This window comes from Chanos chanos, chromosome 10, assembly GCF_902362185.1.
Source record: "Chanos chanos chromosome 10, fChaCha1.1, whole genome shotgun sequence".
Classification (NCBI taxonomy): Eukaryota; Metazoa; Chordata; class Actinopteri; order Gonorynchiformes; family Chanidae; genus Chanos; species Chanos chanos.
The window spans coordinates 40,153,608-40,174,794 of record NC_044504.1 but is presented as its reverse complement, the minus strand read 5'-3'; the positions used below and the strand labels follow the sequence as shown (position 1 = coordinate 40,174,794).

General features: G+C 45.3%; 1 protein-coding gene across 1 annotated transcript in view; it reads left to right on the top strand.

Moving 5' to 3' along the window:
• asic4a (acid-sensing (proton-gated) ion channel family member 4a) overlaps nt 1-21,187 on the top strand; it is a 64,056-nt gene that overhangs the window by 39,366 nt on the left and 3,503 nt on the right. Inside the window, exons 2-4 of the mRNA XM_030786562.1 lie at nt 19,638-19,782; nt 20,022-20,149; nt 20,370-20,523. Coding sequence (XP_030642422.1) covers nt 19,638-19,782; nt 20,022-20,149; nt 20,370-20,523 — 427 coding nt within the window. The remainder of the gene's footprint in view (nt 1-19,637; nt 19,783-20,021; nt 20,150-20,369; nt 20,524-21,187) is intronic.

The following is a 21,187-nucleotide window of genomic DNA, read 5'->3' as shown; positions in this document are numbered from 1 at the left end:
ACAACCCTCTAAAATACATACTTACCTTTATTCACTTCTGCTGTGTGCACTTAGACAGTATATGGTTCAATACTACATATATATTCCTGTGACGCTGGCCCATAACAACCTAAAGTAAACACTGGGAGCTTCTTCCATTTGTTTTATTGATCCTGAAAGGAGGAAATGAAACACTGAGGACAGGTATACCAGATCCAGATGCAAATCCAGCAGTTGGGGTAAGCTGTGTGAGGGTGAGGCTATAAACAGTAACCTTGTTAGCAGGAATCTGCCTTGGTATGGTATTGACTGCATGTCGCTGTAATCACTCAGACATGCAGCTCTGGGAAAACATCCCAGAGCCTCCTGAGGAGAGTTTGGCAGGCATAGAGACCACATGTACAATCTCTGTGGAGATGGCTGGACTCCACATTGATAACAACTCAAGACAGTATTTGTCCATTCTTACACTTTGTACTGTTCATAGAGCCCTACAGGTACACCCGCCCACCCCCAAAACAAAAACAACAACAACAACAAAACCTCACAGACATTGCAGCACATGAGTGTGTGGTTGGATTGTCAGAAAAAAGGGATATGCGGTGCTCCTCATTAGCTTCAGCTTGAAAAACGATTTTTTTCCTTTTTCTAAATATTCTTTGATGTGAAATCATTCATTGCTTTGAGATCACACCTTCATTCATTTTTATGTAATAGTGTTTTAAAATGTTCAAGAGCTTTTTCGTCTTCAAACTAAACCTTGAAATGGCCATGCGTACAGTTTGCTCTCTTATGGTTATTGCACCACCTGGTGAATACAGAAAGCAATGCGTCCTTAAATCAGTCTCATTAAACAACATGTTTTTGTTCACGCATCAAATTGTGCTTTTCTTTTGTGTCAGCGATAGCTGAAGGGCATTCATTAAGCCTTTAGTTCTGAGGCAGTTACGAGGGCAAAAACCACAATGTTCGTAAGTTTGTTTCTCATTACATGTTTGAATGAGAAGAGAGTGTGGTGATTATGGTATTTCTGAGATAGAGTCTTTGGATAAGTCTGTTCTACCTGTGTGTGTACATAATGGAGTAAGGTGGAGCCAACCTGCAGGAAAAAGATTGAGAGCTAAGGAAATGGAAACTTATGTTAATAATAGAGCAGCTTTAACTACAACAGAAACAAGCAGCCACAGACAGTTTAAACTAATGTTTCAGGCTGCAGCATTAGCCAAAACCCAACCCAGCCCAGGGCAGTTTACCTCTAGGCTCGTTCAGCCTCTGTCACCACAGGAGGAAACAGCAATTAAAAAAAAAAACCCTACTGCAGACAGGAAGAGATGATATGGTAGCGATATAATAAAAGCCAGTTACTCAGGTCCGTTGAGAATGCAACAGTACCTCACAGTGTGTAAAGTCAGGGCAATGGTCTCTCCTCACCCATGTGATGGCCTTGACCATCTGAGTGAAACAGTAGTCAGATGGAGTAACCATCCAGCAAAGAGAGAGAGCATGAACCTGTTCTCAAAACCAGTATCACTTCATCATGCATGGAGTTTACACAGACATTCAGTGGGGAATTATAAAACCAGTATCACTTCATCATGCATGGAGTTTACACAGACATTCAGTGGGGGATTATAAAACAGAAGGAGGGTTGAAAATCAGTACAATAAAAATAAGAGTGACAATACAAAGTGCCTCTCAAAGGTCAAGGAAGAATTAGTACAATTGTACAGATAGTTCATAACAGATTTAATGTAGCTGAAATGAATCATAAAGGAAATCGAACCTTTTTGTGATGTAGAGGGTGTTCAGGATAGGCAGGGATTTCTACACTCAGATCTTTCTACAATACAATGCAGTCTTTTTACAATGCGATACAATACAGTCTTCTTTTAGAGTTTTTTTTTTTTTTTTTTTGTGAGCATGACTCAATGCAGTTACAGTGGATAGTAAAAAAGACAAGAGGCTTTGATGTTTCAGTGATATAAAAATTAATTGATTTAAATTACTCCCACATTAATGACATTTCCAAATTGCTTCTTTATCCTTTTAAGGGAAGGAAGACATGGGAGAACAGCTGGAGGTTTTTTTCTGTTCTAAAAGGGATAAAAAGATGGAGGCTTACATATTGTGTAAGAATAAAACATGCAGCTTGTCCACTTTCAAAGAGACTGAATGTACATGTCTCTCCAAATGCACAACAGGAAGCTGGTACACCCCTCCCATTAGTTCAGTTCACTTTGTATGGCATATTCTTATTGAGCCATAAGATAAAGGATATATTCAAACATTTGAACTTTAACTACCATTAAATCATTAACTGTAGCACTTATTTCTGCCCCTCAACACAAATTAAAGTCCAGATAAACTGGATCTGCCTTTCAAAAAATTACATTTATTCAAGTGAGTCTCTTTCTTCTTTCGCTGAAATGCACTCAATAAATAAGAGAAACTGTCAGTTTCAAACAGATCTCCTTCACTGCGATTCTCAGAATAATTCGATGGAAAACTCCAGTGGTCATCACTGCTCATGTAGCATGGTGCTAACACCTCTTTGGAATGGCCCATTTCCCTGCCCAGTGTGCAAAAGGGGAATGCTACTCAAAAAGATACTGCCAGTCAGTTGTTTAATGAAGTTAAGAAGTGATATACAGTAAATGTAATTTGTCTGATAGCGTGCCAAAATGCGGCCCCACATGTCGAGTTGAATGGCTGCCCATGAAAGAGAAGTAATGAAGTGGAACCCAGAGCACTGCTTCTTCTCAGCTAAACTGTTTAGACTGGGCTGTTTAAAAAGTCTCCTTCATTTACTCTGAGGGCCTGTCCTTTAAACATCTGCCCCCCAAGCCTTACTTCCCTCTCTTCTCTAAGAGCTTCTTTAGACGATGGCTTCATGGAGAAATCATCACAGATACATGAGTAATCAGATCAGCTTAATGAGCACTGTAATGACCAGTTATGTCAGCATGTAATATAAAATAAGCATTTGCTCAGCTAACCAGACTGTTGGTAGTCCTCATGAGACAGCATTAAGTAGACATACTTTATTAGTCATAAAGCTTTTCTGGAGCTGCCAGACTCAGTTAAATAATTTGTTTTTTCTCACTGGGGGCACAGCGGCATGTGAGGTTTAATGTCCACGAGCAATATCTGAGTTGGTATGAGCTCTGTTCCAAAAGGGCTTAAATAAATTAATTTACATATGGAACAATGCTACCCATCTTTTCATTTGTCAAGTCACTGATAACTATGCAGTCCTCAGTCATGACCTCAGTATGTTCTATTGTATATCAAGGCCATTTCATTTAAGTGGCAGTGGAAGTGATATCAAGGTCAATTCATTTTAGTGGCAGTGGAAGTGATATCAAGGCCATTTCATTTTAGTGGCAGTGGAAGTGATATCAAGGCCATTTCATTTAAGTGGCAGTGGCATGTCAGAGGTGTTCAACCTTATGTGTTTTAAGAATCAGAAATCTCTGCTGAGCATACTTCCCAAATATTCACTAAAGTAGTGTTGCTCTTTCATGACTCCAGCTTCAGTTCATCATGGTGCACGTTTCATGTCTTTAAGCATTTGACTTCCCGTGATGAACAATGTAACTTTAAATCTCATGAGTTTAATTAAAGACTTTCACTGGTCAAGCCGTAAGGTGCTTCATACAGCAGAGAGACCTGTGGCAATTAGGGATGGGCATTTCAAGCAAAAATGCTATTCGATATTCACTGGGAACTATTCCTCCATTCTTCAAAGATCGCCCGCCCCTCCTTCTAGTGGCAGTAACACGCTACCTATTACCAGGCACTGGTAAAAACAAGGGAAAATATTTTTTTTTAAGACAAGACAATAGTCACATAAACTATTTGATTTTTCATAATTTAATGACTATTTGAAAATTTGAAAATTATGACCAATCCCTAGCAGCAATACACTATTCCTCACAAACAAAGTCAGACACTTTACCTTTGCAAACTGTGGGCAAGAGAAAAAAAGTCCGTCAATCACAGCTGCTCTCTGTGAAAGGTTGGAAAGCTGAGAAATGAGAGAGTAGAAGCTCTGCCAACAACCACTTCCAGCCACTGACGATGGGAAAATTTCTACCACTCTTTGGAGACCTGGTTTGTAAATGCACACTGCCCTTCCTTCAGAGCTCAGCATTCTAGAATGAAAGTCTCTCTCTCTCTCTCTCTCTCTCTCTCTCTCTCCCTCTCTCTACCTCTCTCTCTCTCTGCAGATCACACATAGAATGTTTCATTACATGTTTGTGCTGGTTGCCTGTGTGATCAGACAAGGTGCGACAATGACAGCTAGAGCATGTCAATGAACAAGGGCAAGTTTACAGATGCATTTGCCGTCCCCAGTGCCTCTGTGCTCCTCTAAAAGTATTTGACTTCCTGTGCTCTAGAAAACTGAGTGTTGCTCTGCGTGTGTGTGTGTGTGTGTGTGTGTGTGTGTGTGTGCGCGCGTTTGCGTGAACACACCTGCGCGTGTTTGGATGAAATTTGTGTTTTATTTCTTCTTCAACATTAAGTTTTGTAAACAGTAACTTTTTAAGGCCTTAATTGCTGCTATAGGCTGTACTTGGCAGCCAGCTGCACTGGTGAATGAGAGTGCAGTGATGTGCGCTGGTGAATGAGAGTGCAGTGATGTGCGCTGCTGAATGAGAGTGCAGTGATGTGCACTGGTGAATGAGAGTGCAGTGATGTGCGCTGGTGAATGAGAGTGCAGTGATGTGCGCTGGTGAATGAGAGTGCAGTGATGTGCACTGGTGAATGAGAGTGCAGTGATGTGCGCTGGTGAATGAGAGTGCAGTGATGTGCGCTGGTGAATGAGAGTGCAGTGATGTGCGCTGGTGAATGAGAGTGCAGTGATGTGCGCTGGTGAATGAGAGTGCAGTGATGTGCGCTGGTGAATGAGAGTGCAGTGATGTGCGCTGGTGAATGAGAGTGCAGTGATGTGCGCTGGTGAATGAGAGTGCAGTGATGTGCGCTGGTGAATGAGAGTGCAGTGATGTGCGCTGCTGAATGAGAGTGCAGTGATGTGCACTGGTGAATGAGAGTGCAGTGATGTGCGCTGCTGAATGAGAGTGCAGTGATGTGCGCTGGTGAATGAGAGTGCAGTGATGTGCGCTGGTGAATGAGAGTGCAGTGATGTGCGCTGGTGAATGAGAGTGCAGTGATGTGCGCTGGTGAATGAGAGTGCAGTGATGTGCGCTGGTGAATGAGAGTGCAGTGATGTGCGCTGGTGAATGAGAGTGCAGTGATGTGCGCTGCTGAATGAGAGTGCAGTGATGTGCACTGGTGAATGAGAGTGCAGTGATGTGCGCTGGTGAATGAGAGTGCAGTGATGCGCACTGGTGAATGAGAGTGCAGTGATGTGCGCTGGTGAATGAGAGTGCAGTGATGTGCGCTGGTGAATGAGAGTGCAGTGATGTGCGCTGCTGAATGAGAGTGCAGTGATGTGCACTGGTGAATGAGAGTGCAGTGATGTGCGCTGGTGAATGAGAGTGCAGTGATGTGCGCTGGTGAATGAGAGTGCAGTGATGTGCGCTGGTGAATGAGAGTGCAGTGATGTGCGCTGGTGAATGAGAGTGCAGTGATGTGCGCTGCTGAATGAGAGTGCAGTGATGTGCGCTGGTGAATGAGAGTGCAGTGATGTGCGCTGGTGAATGAGAGTGCAGTGATGTGCGCTGGTGAATGAGAGTGCAGTGATGTGCGCTGGTGAATGAGAGTGCAGTGATGTGCGCTGGTGAATGAGAGTGCAGTGATGTGCGCTGGTGAATGAGAGTGCAGTGATGTGCACTGGTGAATGAGAGTGCAGTGATGTGCACTGGTGAATGAGAGTGCAGTGATGTGCACTGGTGAATGAGAGTGCAGTGATGTGCACTGGTGAATGAGAGTGCAGTGATGTGCACTGGTGAATGAGAGTGCAGTGATGTGCACTGGTGAATGAGAGTGCAGTGATGTGCACTGGTGAATGAGAGTGCAGTGATGTGCGCTGGTGAATGAGAGTGCAGTGATGTGCGCTGGTGAATGAGAGTGCAGTGATGTGCGCTGGTGAATGAGAGTGCAGTGATGTGCACTGGTGAATGAGAGTGCAGTGATGTGCACTGGTGAATGAGAGTGCAGTGATGTGCACTGGTGAATGAGAGTGCAGTGATGTGCGCTGGTGAATGAGAGTGCAGTGATGTGCACTGGTGAATGAGAGTGCAGTGATGTGCGCTGGTGAATGAGAGTGCAGTGATGTGCGCTGGTGAATGAGAGTGCAGTGATGTGCGCTGGTGAATGAGAGTGCAGTGATGTGCGCTGGTGAATGAGAGTGCAGTGATGTGCGCTGGTGAATGAGAGTGCAGTGATGTGCGCTGGTGAATGAGAGTGCAGTGATGTGCGCTGGTGAATGAGAGTGCAGTGATGTGCGCTGGTGAATGAGAGTGCAGTGATGTGCGCTGGTGAATGAGAGTGCAGTGATGTGCACTGGTGAATGAGAGTGCAGTGATGTGCGCTGGTGAATGAGAGTGTGCTAATTTTACACCCACAGACTGTTGCTCTGATTTTTATTCAGCGATCGGACTCCACAGCCCAAACAGTTGTTTCTAAATGAGTGATCATGTGCTTGTTCCATGTGTGTCCCTAGATTTAGACATCATCAACCCTAGAACGGCACTTGTGCTAGGATCCAGCTGTTGTTCTAGCACATAGGGAGAGCTGACGGTCTTGTTTTGGTACTGATCTAACAGATATATCCCATGTCATTACGCTGTTATTTACCTATTTCTAATGACAATGTTTAATCTCAATGATGTCTATTTGATGGTGGGTTTGTCTTTGACTTTGGAGTGTTTTGTTGCAATTTGCTGTAAGTTCCGATGCAGTTTGAAAAATGGCCATTGTCTTTTATTTGGCGTGAAGCATTTTACCAAAGACTTTGTGTTACAGGGAGTTGTTTTGTCCAGTTTTATGAGGCATTATATTTGATGTCATTTCTTTGTTTCATGTCAGCGTGAAAGAAGTAATTGTTTTGATGTGGTCATTTCGTTGTAGAAAAAAGAGGATTGTGTGTGCGGGAGACTCACATAATTTTCATTTGGGGAACAAATCCATTGGCCAGCTCTACTACACAGAGAAATCTGTCAGGCTATGTCTTAAAAATGAATATGACTGATATGAAATAAAGGAAACATTAAAGCTCTTTTTGAGAATGCACAGGCTCTTTGGAGTACCACAGATTCAAATATCATATAAAAATTCTAAATTTACTAACATCTTTCTTTTTTGATTGTGTTTGTGATTTGTTTGTCTGTTTTCTTTTTTCTTTTTCTTACTGTACGTTCACACTGAGAGCGGCGAGAGCGTCAAGAGTCGCCCAAACCTCCCTGCCAACGACGCTGTTGAACACTGTGGACGCTCTGCCATTGATGAAATAGGCGGGTACAAGTTCCTTCGGAAAGCTTGGTTATGCAAATGTTTTTAAAGGGGCTATAAAGCAAACAAACAGGTCAAGCGGTATCTTTGTGCTGACTGACCACCAGTAGGCTATAAGTTAACCTTATGAGATATTTTAAATGTGAAGGTGCGAAATCGACCGATGACAGAAATAAATAAACAATGCTAATTACATATTTCGTAACAAAATTAACTAATGAAAAACACTACTTAAAAGCTTTTTGTTGTTGTGTGTCTTTTGTGTTAATGATAGGCTAGGTCAAATTCCAGCATGGAGTTTATAGGACACGTTTACTAGCCTTGGTCTTTAATTAACACTAACGTTTGTGCATAACCTACATTACAGTACAACATGGGGAAACCCACCACCGATATAATCGGTTTCTCCTCCATTTTGCTTAGGACCAAAAGTTTTGTGGGAACAATAGTTTATACTGTCCTGTTCTCTACAATTCTCTAGAGCGGAGCACTTCCAAGTTTCTATTGGTTGCCGCCCAACCGCGTCATATCTCATTACCATAAAGTTAACCGAACTTCAACTGTATTTTGACGCCCAAACCACCCTCGCCGCGACGCCCTTTGCCGCGCCGCTCTTCGCCGCTTAAAGACGCTGGCTCTCATTGAAAATGAATGACTTCCGGTCACTTTGACGCTCTCGCCGCGCTCAGTGTGAACGTACAGTTAGTGTATAAAGGAAAATCCTGATGTGAAATGCTTTCTTGAACTTCCAGTTGCATAATTTCCATTAATTGATTTCTGCTGTGGTTATTTCGGACACTTTTTTGGTTTGTCTATTTGGTTTTATTTACCAGTGATTCTCAGTGTCTTATAAGACTTTATGTGACACATTCCCCTTGACTAACTTGTAGATTTGTTACTGTTTGTTTCTTTTTGTTGTTTTTAAACTGCATGCATGAGAAACAAACAAAATTAGGTGCTGAACTAATCCTATACATGTGACCATATAAAGATTCAAGAGATTCAAGATTCAAGAGTTTTATTGTCATGTGAACAGCAAAACAGGCAGTTGCACTGTACAATGAAATTCTTACTTTGCTCATCCTCCGTTACCAGACGAGTGTGAATAGACAATGTATAAATAAGTAGAAAAAAAATCTTATATGGAGACAATATAAATAGCAAAAGAACTTATAGAAAAACAAGAGAAGTGATGAATGTGCAATGTCGCAGTATGTGCAAGGGGGCAGAGAGCAGCAGTCATAAAGTGCATTGTGCAATATTACATGATGACAGTGGTGGGACAGCAGCGCTAACAGCTGTCTTGTGTCTGCAGAGTTTAGTGTTCGTTAAGTAGTGTGTGTTTTCAGTAGATGGCCCACCAGTCAAAGAGGTTGGAAGGGGCCATGTGTGAAAGAGTCATTCACAAGCCTGATTGCCTGTGGATAGAAGCTGTTTGTCAGTCTTGATGTTCTGGACTTCACACTTCTATAGCGCTTGCCTGATGGTAGAAGTGTGAAGAGGTGATGTTGGGGGTGTGTTCTGTCCTTGATGATGTTGTGGGCCCTCCTGATGACCCTGGTGTTGTAGGTGTCCTGCAGCAGGGGGAAGGCTGCTCCTGAGATGGACTGAGCAGATTTAATCACGCGCTGGAGAGCCTTCCTGTCCTGAGTGATGCAGTTTCCATACCAGACTGTGATGGAGCTGGTAAGGATGCTCTCGATTGTACTCCTGTAGAAGTTGCTGAGAATTTTGGCTGACATGCCAAATTTCCTCAGCCTTCTCAGGAAGTACAGTCGTTGTTGGGACTTCCTGATGATGTGCTGTGTGTTGTGAGACCAGGTGAGATCCTCACTGATGTGAATGCCGAGGAATTTGAAGGTTTTCACCCTCTCCACCTCAGTCTCACCTATGTGAAGCGGTGTGTGCAGCTCCCCTCGCCTCCTTGGGTCAACAATCATCTCCTTTGTCTTGTCTGTGTTAAGGGAGAGATTGTTGTTATGACACCAGGCCACCAGATCTGCAACCTCCCTCCTGTAGGCTGTCTCGTCCCCTCCAGTGATCAGTCCAATGACCGTTGTGTCATCAGCAAACTTGATGATGCTGGTGTTGTTCTGGGAGGCCACGCAGTCGTGCGTGAAGAGAGTATACAGCAGGGGGCTCAGCACACAGCCCTGGGGGGTCCCAGTGCTTACAGTTCTTGTTCTTGACGTGCGGTTGCCAACTCTGACTGACTGGGGTCTGTCCGTCAGGAAGTTCAGTACCCAGTTGCAGAGGGTGGGTGTCAGTCCCAGGGTGAGGAGCTTTTCAGAGAGTTTGTGGGGGATGACCGTATTGAATGCTGAGCTGTAGTCGATAAACAGCATTCTGACATACGTGTCCTTGCCCTCTAGGTGTGTGAGGGCTGTATGTATGGCAGTGCTGACTGCATCATCAGTGGACCGGTTCCGTCAGTAAGCAAACTGTAGAGGGTCTAAAGTGTCTGGAATGATCTCCTGGATGTGAGTCATGACTATCCTTTCAAAGCACTTCATCACAATTGGAGTGAGTGCCACGGGGCGATAGTCATTCAGGCAGGTCACGGTGCTTTTCTTTGGGAGGGGCATAATGGTGGTGGACTTGAAGCAGGAAGGCACAGAAGCTTGCGCGAGGCACAGATTGAATATGCAAACACATCAGCCAGTTCTGCTGAGCAAACCCTGAGTGCACGCCCTGGGATGTTGTCTGGGCCAGCCGCTTTCCTTGGGTTTAATCTCCTCAGAGCCACACGCACATCTGCTGCTGACACGGTTAGTGATGAGTTCTGTGCGCTCTCCGTGGCCAAGGCCTCTCTCTGTTGTTCCGTGTTGAGGGCCTCGAAGCGAGCATAGAACTCATTCAGCTCATCTGGCAGTGTGGCGTGGCTGGTTGTGACCACCCTGCTCCTCTGCTGGTAGTCTGTGATGTGCTGCAGGCCCTGCCACATGCGCCGGGAGTCTGCGGTGGTGTAGTATCCCTCCAGCTTCTGTCTGTATTGTCTCTTGGCCTCTCTGATAGATTTACGCAGGTCATATCTGGCCTTTTTGCACTCTTCAGCGTTGCCTGAGACAAATGCAGTGGTGCGAGCACGTAGCATGGATCGGACTTCACAGTTTACCCAAGGTTTCTGGTTGGGGTATTTTCTGCAGTGTTTATTGGGAACAATGTTCTCCATGCAGGTACTGATGTAGCCAGTTACCCCAGAAGCGTAGTCCTCTAGGTCAACAGTAGAGTCCTCTCTCAAAGCAGCAGTTCTGAACACATCCCAGTTTGTACTGTCAAAGCAGTCCTGAAGTACCAGGTGAGTTTCTTCATTCCACACTTTAACAGCTTTACTTACTGGTGGAGCTTGCTTGAGTAGTTGTCAGTAGGATGGGTAGAGGAACACGGAGATGTGGTCGGACTGTCCGAAGTGCAGCCGCAGTGCAGCCTTGTAGGCGTCCCTCACGTTGCTTGATCGAGAATGTTGCGCTCCCTCGTCGGAAAGTTCACATGCTGATGGTACTTGGGGAGAACAGTCCTTAGGTTGCAGTGGTTGAAATCGCCAGCTATGATGAACACGGCGTCCGGGTGTGCAGTTTCTTGTTTGCTGATCGTGTCGTGCAGCAGCCCCAGCGCCATCACGGAGTTCGCCCTTGGCGGTATGTAAACAGCCAGTACGAATACTGCGCTGAACTCCCTTGGCAGATAGAAGGGTCTACACTTCACCATCAGCAGTTCTATGTCATTTGAACAGTGTTTCTCTACAGTCTGTGCATCTGAACACCACCTGTTGTTCACGTAGATGCAGATACCACCGCATCTGTTCTTTCCGGATGCCCCACGGTGGACGGAGTGAGTTTGTAGCTGAATTGCCGAGTCTGGTGTGCTGTCCGAGAGCCAGGTTTCCGTGAGAATTAGAGCACAGCAATCTCTGATCTCATGCTGAGTAGTAATCCTAGCTCGCAGCTCGTCCAGCTTGTTTTCAAGGGAGTGGACATTGGCTAGAAGTAGGCTAGGTAGCGGCGGTCTTATAGCTCTAGCTTTTAGCCTAGCATGTAGCCTGCTTCTCTTGCCACGCTTCCGCCTTGACCACTCTGCCCGTTGGCTACGCCGCTCACCCGAGGCCGGTGTTGCTAGGCCTTGCCGGTTGTAGCCATTGGAGTCCAGGCGCAGAAGAAATTCGAAGTCCAAGAGACTGAAACTAAGTTCGTGTCGAACTTTTCCGATGTCCAGGAGAGTCTCTCTGCTGTATTTAACTTTCGCTAGAGTGGTTTGTACATTTAAGATAAGTATTAAAACTAAAATAAATAATAAATAGCGTCGGTGTCGGGAGGATGACGCAAAGACGTCTGCCTCGATGGGCGCCATCATTATATTAATGACGCTCAAGATGCAGATGAAATATTAAATTCTTATCATTCAGTGATTTCAGAGGCAGGAACACGACTGCAGTGATGAGCCTTTTATTCTGAGCTTAGTCTATTTCTCTGCTTTATCTTGAGCTGGTAAATCCAAAGAGCTTCTCTTGAAAATGATGATATTTACATTGAACACTTGCTTTTTTGCTCTGGTACACTCTAAGCCACAACCCAGTGATAGCGTTTCAGCATTAACCACTCTACACACTATATGTCAAGTTATTCTAAGTAACAAACCAAACTGACTATAGGGACGTGATAATGGAAGTCACTGTGAATAGAAACACATTTTGGAGTTTTGCAAAGAAATTGTGTTGTGTTTTATGGTATTTATCCCATTCAGACAGACCAAAGTTTCAAGTTTCAAGTTTCAAGTTTATTTAGAGCCCAATATCACTGTTTACAGTCTCAAAGGGGCTTTACAGGCCATAACCCCCTGACTTAATCCTCATGGCGGGCGAGAAAAAACTCCCCAAAAACCCAAAAGGGAAATGGGAAAATGGGAGAAATCTTGAGAAGGACCACAGAGAGAGGAGACCCCTCCTTGGCCAGACAGGTGTGCAATAGGTGCCGACCCAGCGGGCAGTTACAATTGCAAGTAAATTCAGAGCATGAACAAAGGGGATGGCGATGCTGACAGGAGGCTGACAGGGGGATGAAAGATGATAACACCAGGATGGATCGGTCCAGAGGGCAGGAGGAGTCAGGATCACTGGTATCTCAGGAGTAGCATGTGTGGCTCGACAGAGAGAGAGAGAGACATTGTTAGATGTTCATTTCCACATAATGGTTAAGGGAAAATGTACATCATGTGCCAAGTGCAGGCAGGGACTCCAGCAAGACTACCTATTACAGCAGAGTTAAAAGGGAGAGCTAGAAGGTAATACGGACATGAGGGCACTCTGGGACACAAGACGGCCACCCATTCCACCGTCAACAAACCTGAGTGAACATGTTAGAGTGGGGGGGCGAAAGCACCCAAACATCCCAGTTCACCAAACATTCTATGCCCAAGAACCCTCCAGATCTGCTCCTTTACCTAGTAAAGAGCTGTTAGCAAAAGGCTTGGCTAAACAGATAAGTTTTCAGTCTTGACTTAAACATAGAGACTGTGTCTGAGTCTCAAACATTAATTGGGAGGCTGTTCCATAACTGTGGGGCTCTGTAAGAGAAGGCTCTGCCCCCTGCTATAGCCGTCACAACTCGAGGTACCAACAAATGGCCTGCACCAAGGACACCAACACATGGCAATGGACATCCGACAACGAGTATGAAATGCGTTTGCAGCAAGGTGTGCAAGAATCCGCATGGCCTGAAGATCTACCAGGCCAAGATGAAATGTGTGCAGACGGTGCAAGTGTCACAGCGTTCAGGAACTTACCCTGGTGAGACACAAGAAGGAGTGACTCCTGTTTGACAAAGATGCCATTGCCATCTTGGAAGCAACGGCCAAGGGTAAAGCTGATCGATGCCTCCAGACAATGACTACCATCATCTTCAGCCTAGCAGCTGAGAGGTTCGGGCTGGGGAAGAAGAGAGCAGCAAAACACCCCATGAACAACAGAGTGAGCAAGATCCACTAGCTCAGGCAGGAGCTGAAAAGCCTGAGGTGGCGGTTTGAGGAGGTGAGAAGGAGAGGATACCCCTGACAGAGCAGCGCAGCATCCTCCGCAAGAGGATCATTACCTTGAGGAGGGCCAAGTAGCACAGGAGGTGGAGGAAGGAGAGGGCCAGGAAGCGAACTGCCTTTCTAGCAAATACATTTGGGTTTACAAAGCAGTTGCTAAGGCAGAAGGTGATAAAGCAGGCTAGTCAGAAGAAGGTGATAAAGCAGCCTATTCAGAAGCAGGTGCAGGGTTCTTTAGATCCTCTGTAGTTTGCTTAAAGAGCTGGCAGAGGATGCCACCCTGATGCTGCTGAACTGCCTGCGTCGTCACCTTGATGGTGCCCTGACTCATGCCAGACTTCTGTTCATTGATTTCTCTTCCGCTTTAAACACCATTCAGCCTTATTTGCTTTCAGAGAAACTTCTCTCTGAGTTTAATCTTGATATTAATATCATTGCATGGATTTTAGAACAGCTTCCAGCGCGGGTGTTTATTTTACTTACTACTTTAGTACTTTTAACCTCCTTCTCTTCACCACGGCTATTACAAGATACAATAGAAATACTCTTATTTCTATTGGGCAAACCACACACCGATTACTGCTTTTACCACTAGACTTATACTGGGCGAGCGAGATCCTGAGTGGTTGTGGGATTCATCGGGAAACTGGCGGATGACACAGTCCACAAAACAATCATCAGAACGTTTCCCAACCAGAAGCCGTGGGTGGATAAAACTATTCGTGACGCTCTGAGATCTCGCACCGCTGCTCACAACATGGGACTCGCCACTGGGAAAATGGATGAATATAAAGCTGTGTCCTATGAGGTGCGAAGAGCGATGAAGGAGGAAAAGCATCACTACGGGAAGAAACTGGAGTCACAGTTCCAACAGAGTGACTCTAGGAGCCTCTGGCAGGGACTGAGGAACATAAGAGACTATAAGTTCAAGTTCAAGTTGAAGAACTTGAACTTGAAGAAACTATAAAACACCTACCTCCAAAATGCAGAACGTGGATGCGATTCTGAGGAATGAGCTGAACACTTTCTACGCTCGCTTCAAGGCTGCAGCTAACAGCGCTAACAATGCTAGTGGTGCTCACAGCAGCAACAGTGCCAATGGCAGCATGCATGCAGACAGTGTCGGAGCGGATGACGCTTTTATCAACTCGAAGCATAATGTTAGGATGGCTCTCAGGAGAGCGAACACCAGGAAGGCGGCAGGACGGGCAGGAGGCATCTCAGGTCGGATCCTTAGAGCTTGCACCGACCAGTTAGCACTGGTGTTCACTGAGATATTCAACCTCTCTGTGGTACAGTCGGTAATCTCCACACGCTTTAAACAGTCTATTATCGTTCCTGCCCCAAAGAAACCAGCCTGCCTGTCTCAATGACTATCACCCAGTAGCCCCGGCCTTAACTGTGATGAAGAGCTTCGAAAGGCTAGTCAGAGACTTCATCACCTCTTCATTACCTGACACCCTGAACCCTTTACGATTTACTTGCTGCCCAAATCGATCGACCGATGATGCCATCACACACCTCCTACACTCAGCCCTGAGCCATCTGGACACCAGGAAGGGAAATTATGTTAAAATGCTGCTTGTCGACTACAGAGTTCAGCATTTATCACCATAATTCCCACCAAATTCACCACCAAGTTGGAGGTCCTAAGACTAAGCTCGTCCCTGTGTCAGTGGATCTCCAACTTCCCGTCAGGTAGACCACAAGCAGTACGGGTGGGCAAACATGTCTCTCCTTCCCTCACCCCCAGAACTGGTGCCCCCCAGGGTTGTGTCCTGAGCCCCCTGCTGTACTCATTGTACACGTATGACTGTGTGGCCACTTCCAGCTCTACCACCATTGTCAAGTTTGCTGACAATACTGTTGTGGTGGGTCTGATCTCTGACAATAACGAGAAGACCTACCTGGAGGAGATTAAAAGTCTGGCGAACTGGTGCCAGGAGAACAACCTCCTCCTGAATGGAGGAGACAAAGGAGCTGATAGTGGACTTCAGCACAAAGCAGGAGAGGAGCTACCACCCCCTCAGGATTAACCGGAAACCAGTGGAGAGAGTAGACAGTTTTCGCGACCTGGGTTTTCACATCACACAGGACCTGTCATGGTCCTGCCGCATAAACACCCTGCTGAAGAAGGCTCGTTAGCGTCTTTACCACCTTAGACGCTTAAGAGACTTTAAACTGCCCTCTAAGGTGCTAAGAAACTTTTACACTTGCACCATCAAGAGCATCGTGATGGGAAGCATCACAGCCTGGTTTGGGAACAGCACTAAGCAGGATAGGCGGGCTCTCCAGAGGGTGGTGCAATCAGCTGAGCACACCATCTGCACTGAGCTCCCTAACCTGCAGTCTATCTACAGCAAGCGGTGCTGTGCCAAGGCCACAAAGATAGTGAAGGACCTCAGCCATCCAAACAATGGACTCTTCTCTCTGATGCGGTCAAAGATCCGCTCTCTGAAGGCCGAAATGGAGAGAATGAGGAAGAGCTTCTTCTCAGAGCCCATTCAGACCCTCAACCAGGTCAACTCTTAGTTCATCTCCTAAGACTGGACACTGGACCTCTTGCACTACACCCCATATCTGGACCCTTGCACTACACCCTCTATATACACTATTTATTGTGCATGTCTGCTATTCATCTCATTTCACTAAATTACCTCAGCTTGATGTTGCCCAGTTGACTGTCTTGCACATAAACTGCACATATCTGCACTTTACTCCAGACACAGTCACACTGCTGTTTTTCCCTTCTCTTATACATTTTATATTGTATGTTTAAATTCTCCCTTATATTATGTTCTTTACATTCTGTTTATGTATGCTCTATTTTTATCCTTTATCTCTATCTTACACTTTTTTATCATTTGGGCAGACGTAATAAGCATTTCACTGCACGTTGTACTGTGTATGGTTGTGTGTGTGACAAATAACATTTGAATTTGAACAGACTTTATGACAGACAGATCACAGTGTGTGAGAGTTAATGGTGTCCTCTCATACAAGCTCCATTCATCCACTTGTTCACCCCAAGGATGTGTACTCTCTCCCCTTCTTTATATTCTCTACACAAATAGCTATCAAAGCAAGTTCGAGAGTAGACAAATTATAAAGTTTCCTAATGACTCGGTCATAGTTAGTCTGCTGGGGGATGGGGAACTAGATCATGGGCTGTTTGTTAGTGACTTGTGTCATGGTGTAAGGGGTCTTTCCTCAAACTGAATGTGTCTAAAACCAAGGACATGATTACTGATTTTAGGAAGTCAGCACCTATCCCCAACCCCACAGTTACTGAGGGAGCTGAGATTGATTTGGTGGGGAACTACAAATACTTGGGTACTGTGATTGATAATAGGTTGTGCTTTCAGACAAATGCAGATGCCATTTCTAAGAGGGTACAACAACATCTTTACTTCTTGAGAAAAATTAATTCTTTCAATGTGTGCACCAAAATGATGACTTTGTTCTACAGAACTTTTATTGAGTCTGTGTTGTCTTTTTGTATTGTGGCATGGTTTGGGAACCTGAATCCGGCTGATAAGAATAGGTTTGGTCAGCTTGTCAGAGTGGCCAGTAAAGTTATTGGGGCGAACCAAGCACAGCTCTCTGATCTTCACTATCGGCAAGTCGTAAGGAAGGCCCATGCCATATTGGGCTGTACTGACTACCCTCTACAGAGGGAGTTGAGCCTTTGCCTTCAGGTAGATGATGTAGAGTTCCAACTCATAGGACAAATAAATTCAAAGTTTCCTTTGTCTGCACTGCTATTAGTAGTCTGAATTTGCACTAAGCACTTTTGTACTCTGCAACTTGGCTCATCATTGTCTCCACATGAAGTGATCTTGCAATTTACTGTATTGTATTGCTGTCTTGTGTCCTGTTTGGTATGTTGTCTTTCACTTTGTATTTATGATGGATTGAATGAGTATTTTTCAATGCCTGCCTGCAACCAAATTTCCCCAATTGGGATAATAAAATGGAACTTGAACTTGAACTTGAACTTGAAGTGCAGTGGCCAGCTCACCTGCTACAAAGATGAGTTCGGCCGCCACCTCAGAGACATCTTAGGTGATGAACCCAGGGAGCAAGATCTGGGCTACTATATGTCCTTGATCAACCCACCTGCATCAACTCTGGAATTTGAAGGCTGTAAGGCAAGAACAAGCTTAGCCCCAGGACTGAGTGGGGGACCTAACCAAGGTTCATAAGAACTGCCCAAGATTACTCCACAGGCTCTGGAGGATTCTGAAAGTAATCTGGAGGAGGGGCAGGGTAGCCCATTAGTGGAGGTATGCGGAAGGGGTGTGGATTCCATAAGAAAAAGAGTCAAAGGACATCGATCAGTTCAGAACCATCTCGCTGCTCAGTGCTGACAGAAAGATATTCTTCAGCATTGTTGCCAGGCGCCTGACAGACTACCTCCCGAGGAACTCCTATATTGATACCTCAGAAAGAAGGGATCCTAAAGGTACCGGGATCTCTGGAGCACATAGGCGTGGTCACCCAGCTGATCAGGGAAGCCCGGGGGGGACCTGGTGGTGCTGTGGTTGAACCTCAAAAATGCCTATGGGCCCATACCCCATAAGCTGGTCAAAGACACTCTGAACTGGCACCACAACTGGAGACACAGCATCCATCTGAGCGACCAAACAAGAGCTGGAGGCCTGGCTAGCTGGGGTGGACAGGTCAGGCCTACCAGGCAAGTTTAAGGCTTGGATATACTAACATGGCATCCTCCCATGGATTCTCTGGCCTCTCTTGGTCTATGAGGTCCCGATCTCAACAGTCGAGGGCTTTGAGAGGAGGGTCAACGGGTTCCTAAGAAAGTGGCTGGGAGTAGCTCGGAGTCTGAGCAGCATCACCCTATACGGGCAGAACAACAAGCTGAAGCTCCCCATCAGCAGCCTGAATGAAGAATTCCTTGTGACCCAGACAAGTGAGGTGCTGCAATACCAAGAGTCCTGTGACCCAAAAGTCTCTCCGGCTAGTATCAAGGTCAGGAAGTGGAGGGCAGCGGAGGCCGTGGATGTCACTGAGTCGCAGCTGAGGCACAGAGTGCTGGTAGGCGCAGTGTCTCATGGAAGGGCTGGCCTGGGTAGCAGGTAGCAGCACCACACCTTGCTCACTGTGCTTGAAGAGAGGGACCCTGGAGCACATCCTCAGCGGCTGTTAGAAAGCCCTGGGTACAGGGCGCTACCGCTGGCGCCATGACCAAGTCCTGGAGGCCATAGTGGACACCATCTGCAGTGGCTAATGCCTCTGTCCAGTGAAGAAGACCATTGCTTTCATCAGGGCTGGGGAGAGGCTAACATCAGCTGCCAGGACCACCTCCTCTGGCCTGATAACAATGGCACAAGACTGGCAGCTGAAAGTCAACCTGGGGAAGCAACTGAAGTTCCCAGAAACTATTGCCACAACAACGCTAAGGGCAGACATGGTGCTGATCTTGGAAACCTCCAAGCAGATCATTCTCCTAGAACTCACTGTTCCAAAGGAGGACCGCAAAGAGGAGGCCAACGAGAGGAAGAGGTCAAAGTACGCTGAGCTAGTGGAAGAATGCCGAAGCAACGGGTGGCGAGCAAGGTGCAAGCCCATTGAGGTGGGATGCAGAGAGTTTGCAGGCCAGTCCTTCTGCAGGGCCTACAAAATGCTGGGCATCACAGAGGCCAGTAGGCAAAGGGCCATCAAGTTGACCACAGAGGTTGCTTTAAGGTGGCTGTGAATCAGGAGAGGAGAGAGGAGAGCCATGGGTGGGGTAGTGCTACCTGGACACAAGCCGGGGCTTGATCAACCCTGGCTTGGTCACCTGGGCGAGGGTGTTTGATTGTTGAAGGACCTGAAACACCCGATGACCCCAGGAAACATCACTGATGATGTGTCCAGATGCATCACAAGATGATATGTTAAAAGTTACTGTTTATGTGCTGTAAATTAGTTTAGTTGATATATTAGCTGCAAAATCATTTAGAATTAGGCTGCCTGGCTATTTGATATTTTATGCTCTTTTCACATTTCACTCAAACTCTGCCATGCACCCCCTGAAACACTACTGAGAACCTCGGGTATGCATAGCCCATTTAAGACACATTATTTCAGTGGAATTCTTCATACTAAGAATGGTTGCATATTAAAAATAACTATTTATGATTATTTATGATTTATACTTTTATAGCTCTGCAAATGAGATGGCAATGTTTAATGACTATTTTTCTATATTACAGGTATACACAAGATATGGAAAGTGCTACACTTTCAATGGAAACAAGACAACCTCCAAGAAGACCAAACAAGGTGGAATGGGGAGTGGTCTTGAGATTATGCTAGACATTCAGCAGGATGAATATCTGCCAATATGGAAAGAGACAAGTGAGTTATTATACCCCAACAACCCCCATTAGTATTGCGTCCACCTATTAGGAGTTAAGATTTCTCCCTCTGCTCCAATATGTGTATTAATCTATTTTCTGTGACCGGAAATAATGTTCAAAGATATTTCACTGAGAATATGCTCTGTGCTATTCATTTTAATCTATAGTTTTCATTATGACTCATGGTGTTAATCTATTCTGCTGCATTTATAAAACCTCTGCTTTTGGCTCTGACAGATGAGACGTCATTAGAGGCAGGTATCCGTGTGCAGATTCACAGCCAGGAAGAACCTCCCTACATCCATCAGCTAGGCTTCGGTGTCTCTCCGGGATTCCAGACCTTTGTTTCATGTCAAGAACAAAGGGTAGGCCTTATTATCCAGCTTCAAATTTTAAGTCAGTGTGCTGCATGAGTTGATTCTACCAGTGGGCAGAGAAATTCCATTTAAAATAAATCTTGCCAACAAGTTCAATAAGTTGGAATTTCCTGGATTCAGTTTCTTTGTTTTGCTTGTTTGTTTCTTTATTCACCCATAGACCAAGAGCTTGTACACAGGCTCCTGATCAGTCTCTCTTTCTCTTTAGCTGACCTATCTCCCTCAACCATGGGGAAACTGCCGCTCCACCGGTGAGCAGATGATCCCTGGCTATGATACTTACAGCATCAGTGCCTGTCGCCTGCAGTGTGAGGCCAAGGAAGTACTGAAGAAATGTAACTGCAGGATGGTGCACATGCCTGGTACACAATCTCCGCATTTATAAAGTGTTGTGTTCTTCTTTTTTTTTCATTTATCACACTGCAGAAATACATAAACAATATGATAACAAATGCAGTTACTTTCTCAGACAATAGAGCACAGAGAAATGTTTTTCTGCCTCATCCCACATAGCTGATAAACAATGCCTGAGTCCTTATCACACTTAGTCTCCACACACACTTTAACACAGACTCAAGTCTCCACACACACTTTAACACAGACTCTCCACACACACTTTAATACAAACTCTCCACACACACTTTAACACAGACTCTCCACACACACTTTAACACAAACTCTCCACACACACTTTAACACAAACTCAAATCTCCACACACACTTTAACACAAACTCAAATCTCCACACACACTTTAACATAAACTCTCCACACACACTTTAACACAGACTCAGGTCTAAGGAAAGCTCTGCTCCTCTGCTTCAGCACTGCAATGCCCTAAAATAAACCTTTCTTAATGTAAACTCAAATAAACCGTTCCTAATGTAAACTCAGATAAATCTTTCCTAATGTAAACTCAAATAAACCTTTCCTAATGTAAACTCAGATAAACCGTTCCTAATGTAAACTCAGATAAGTCTTTCCTAATGTAAACTCAAATAAACCTTTCCTAATGTAAACTCAAATAA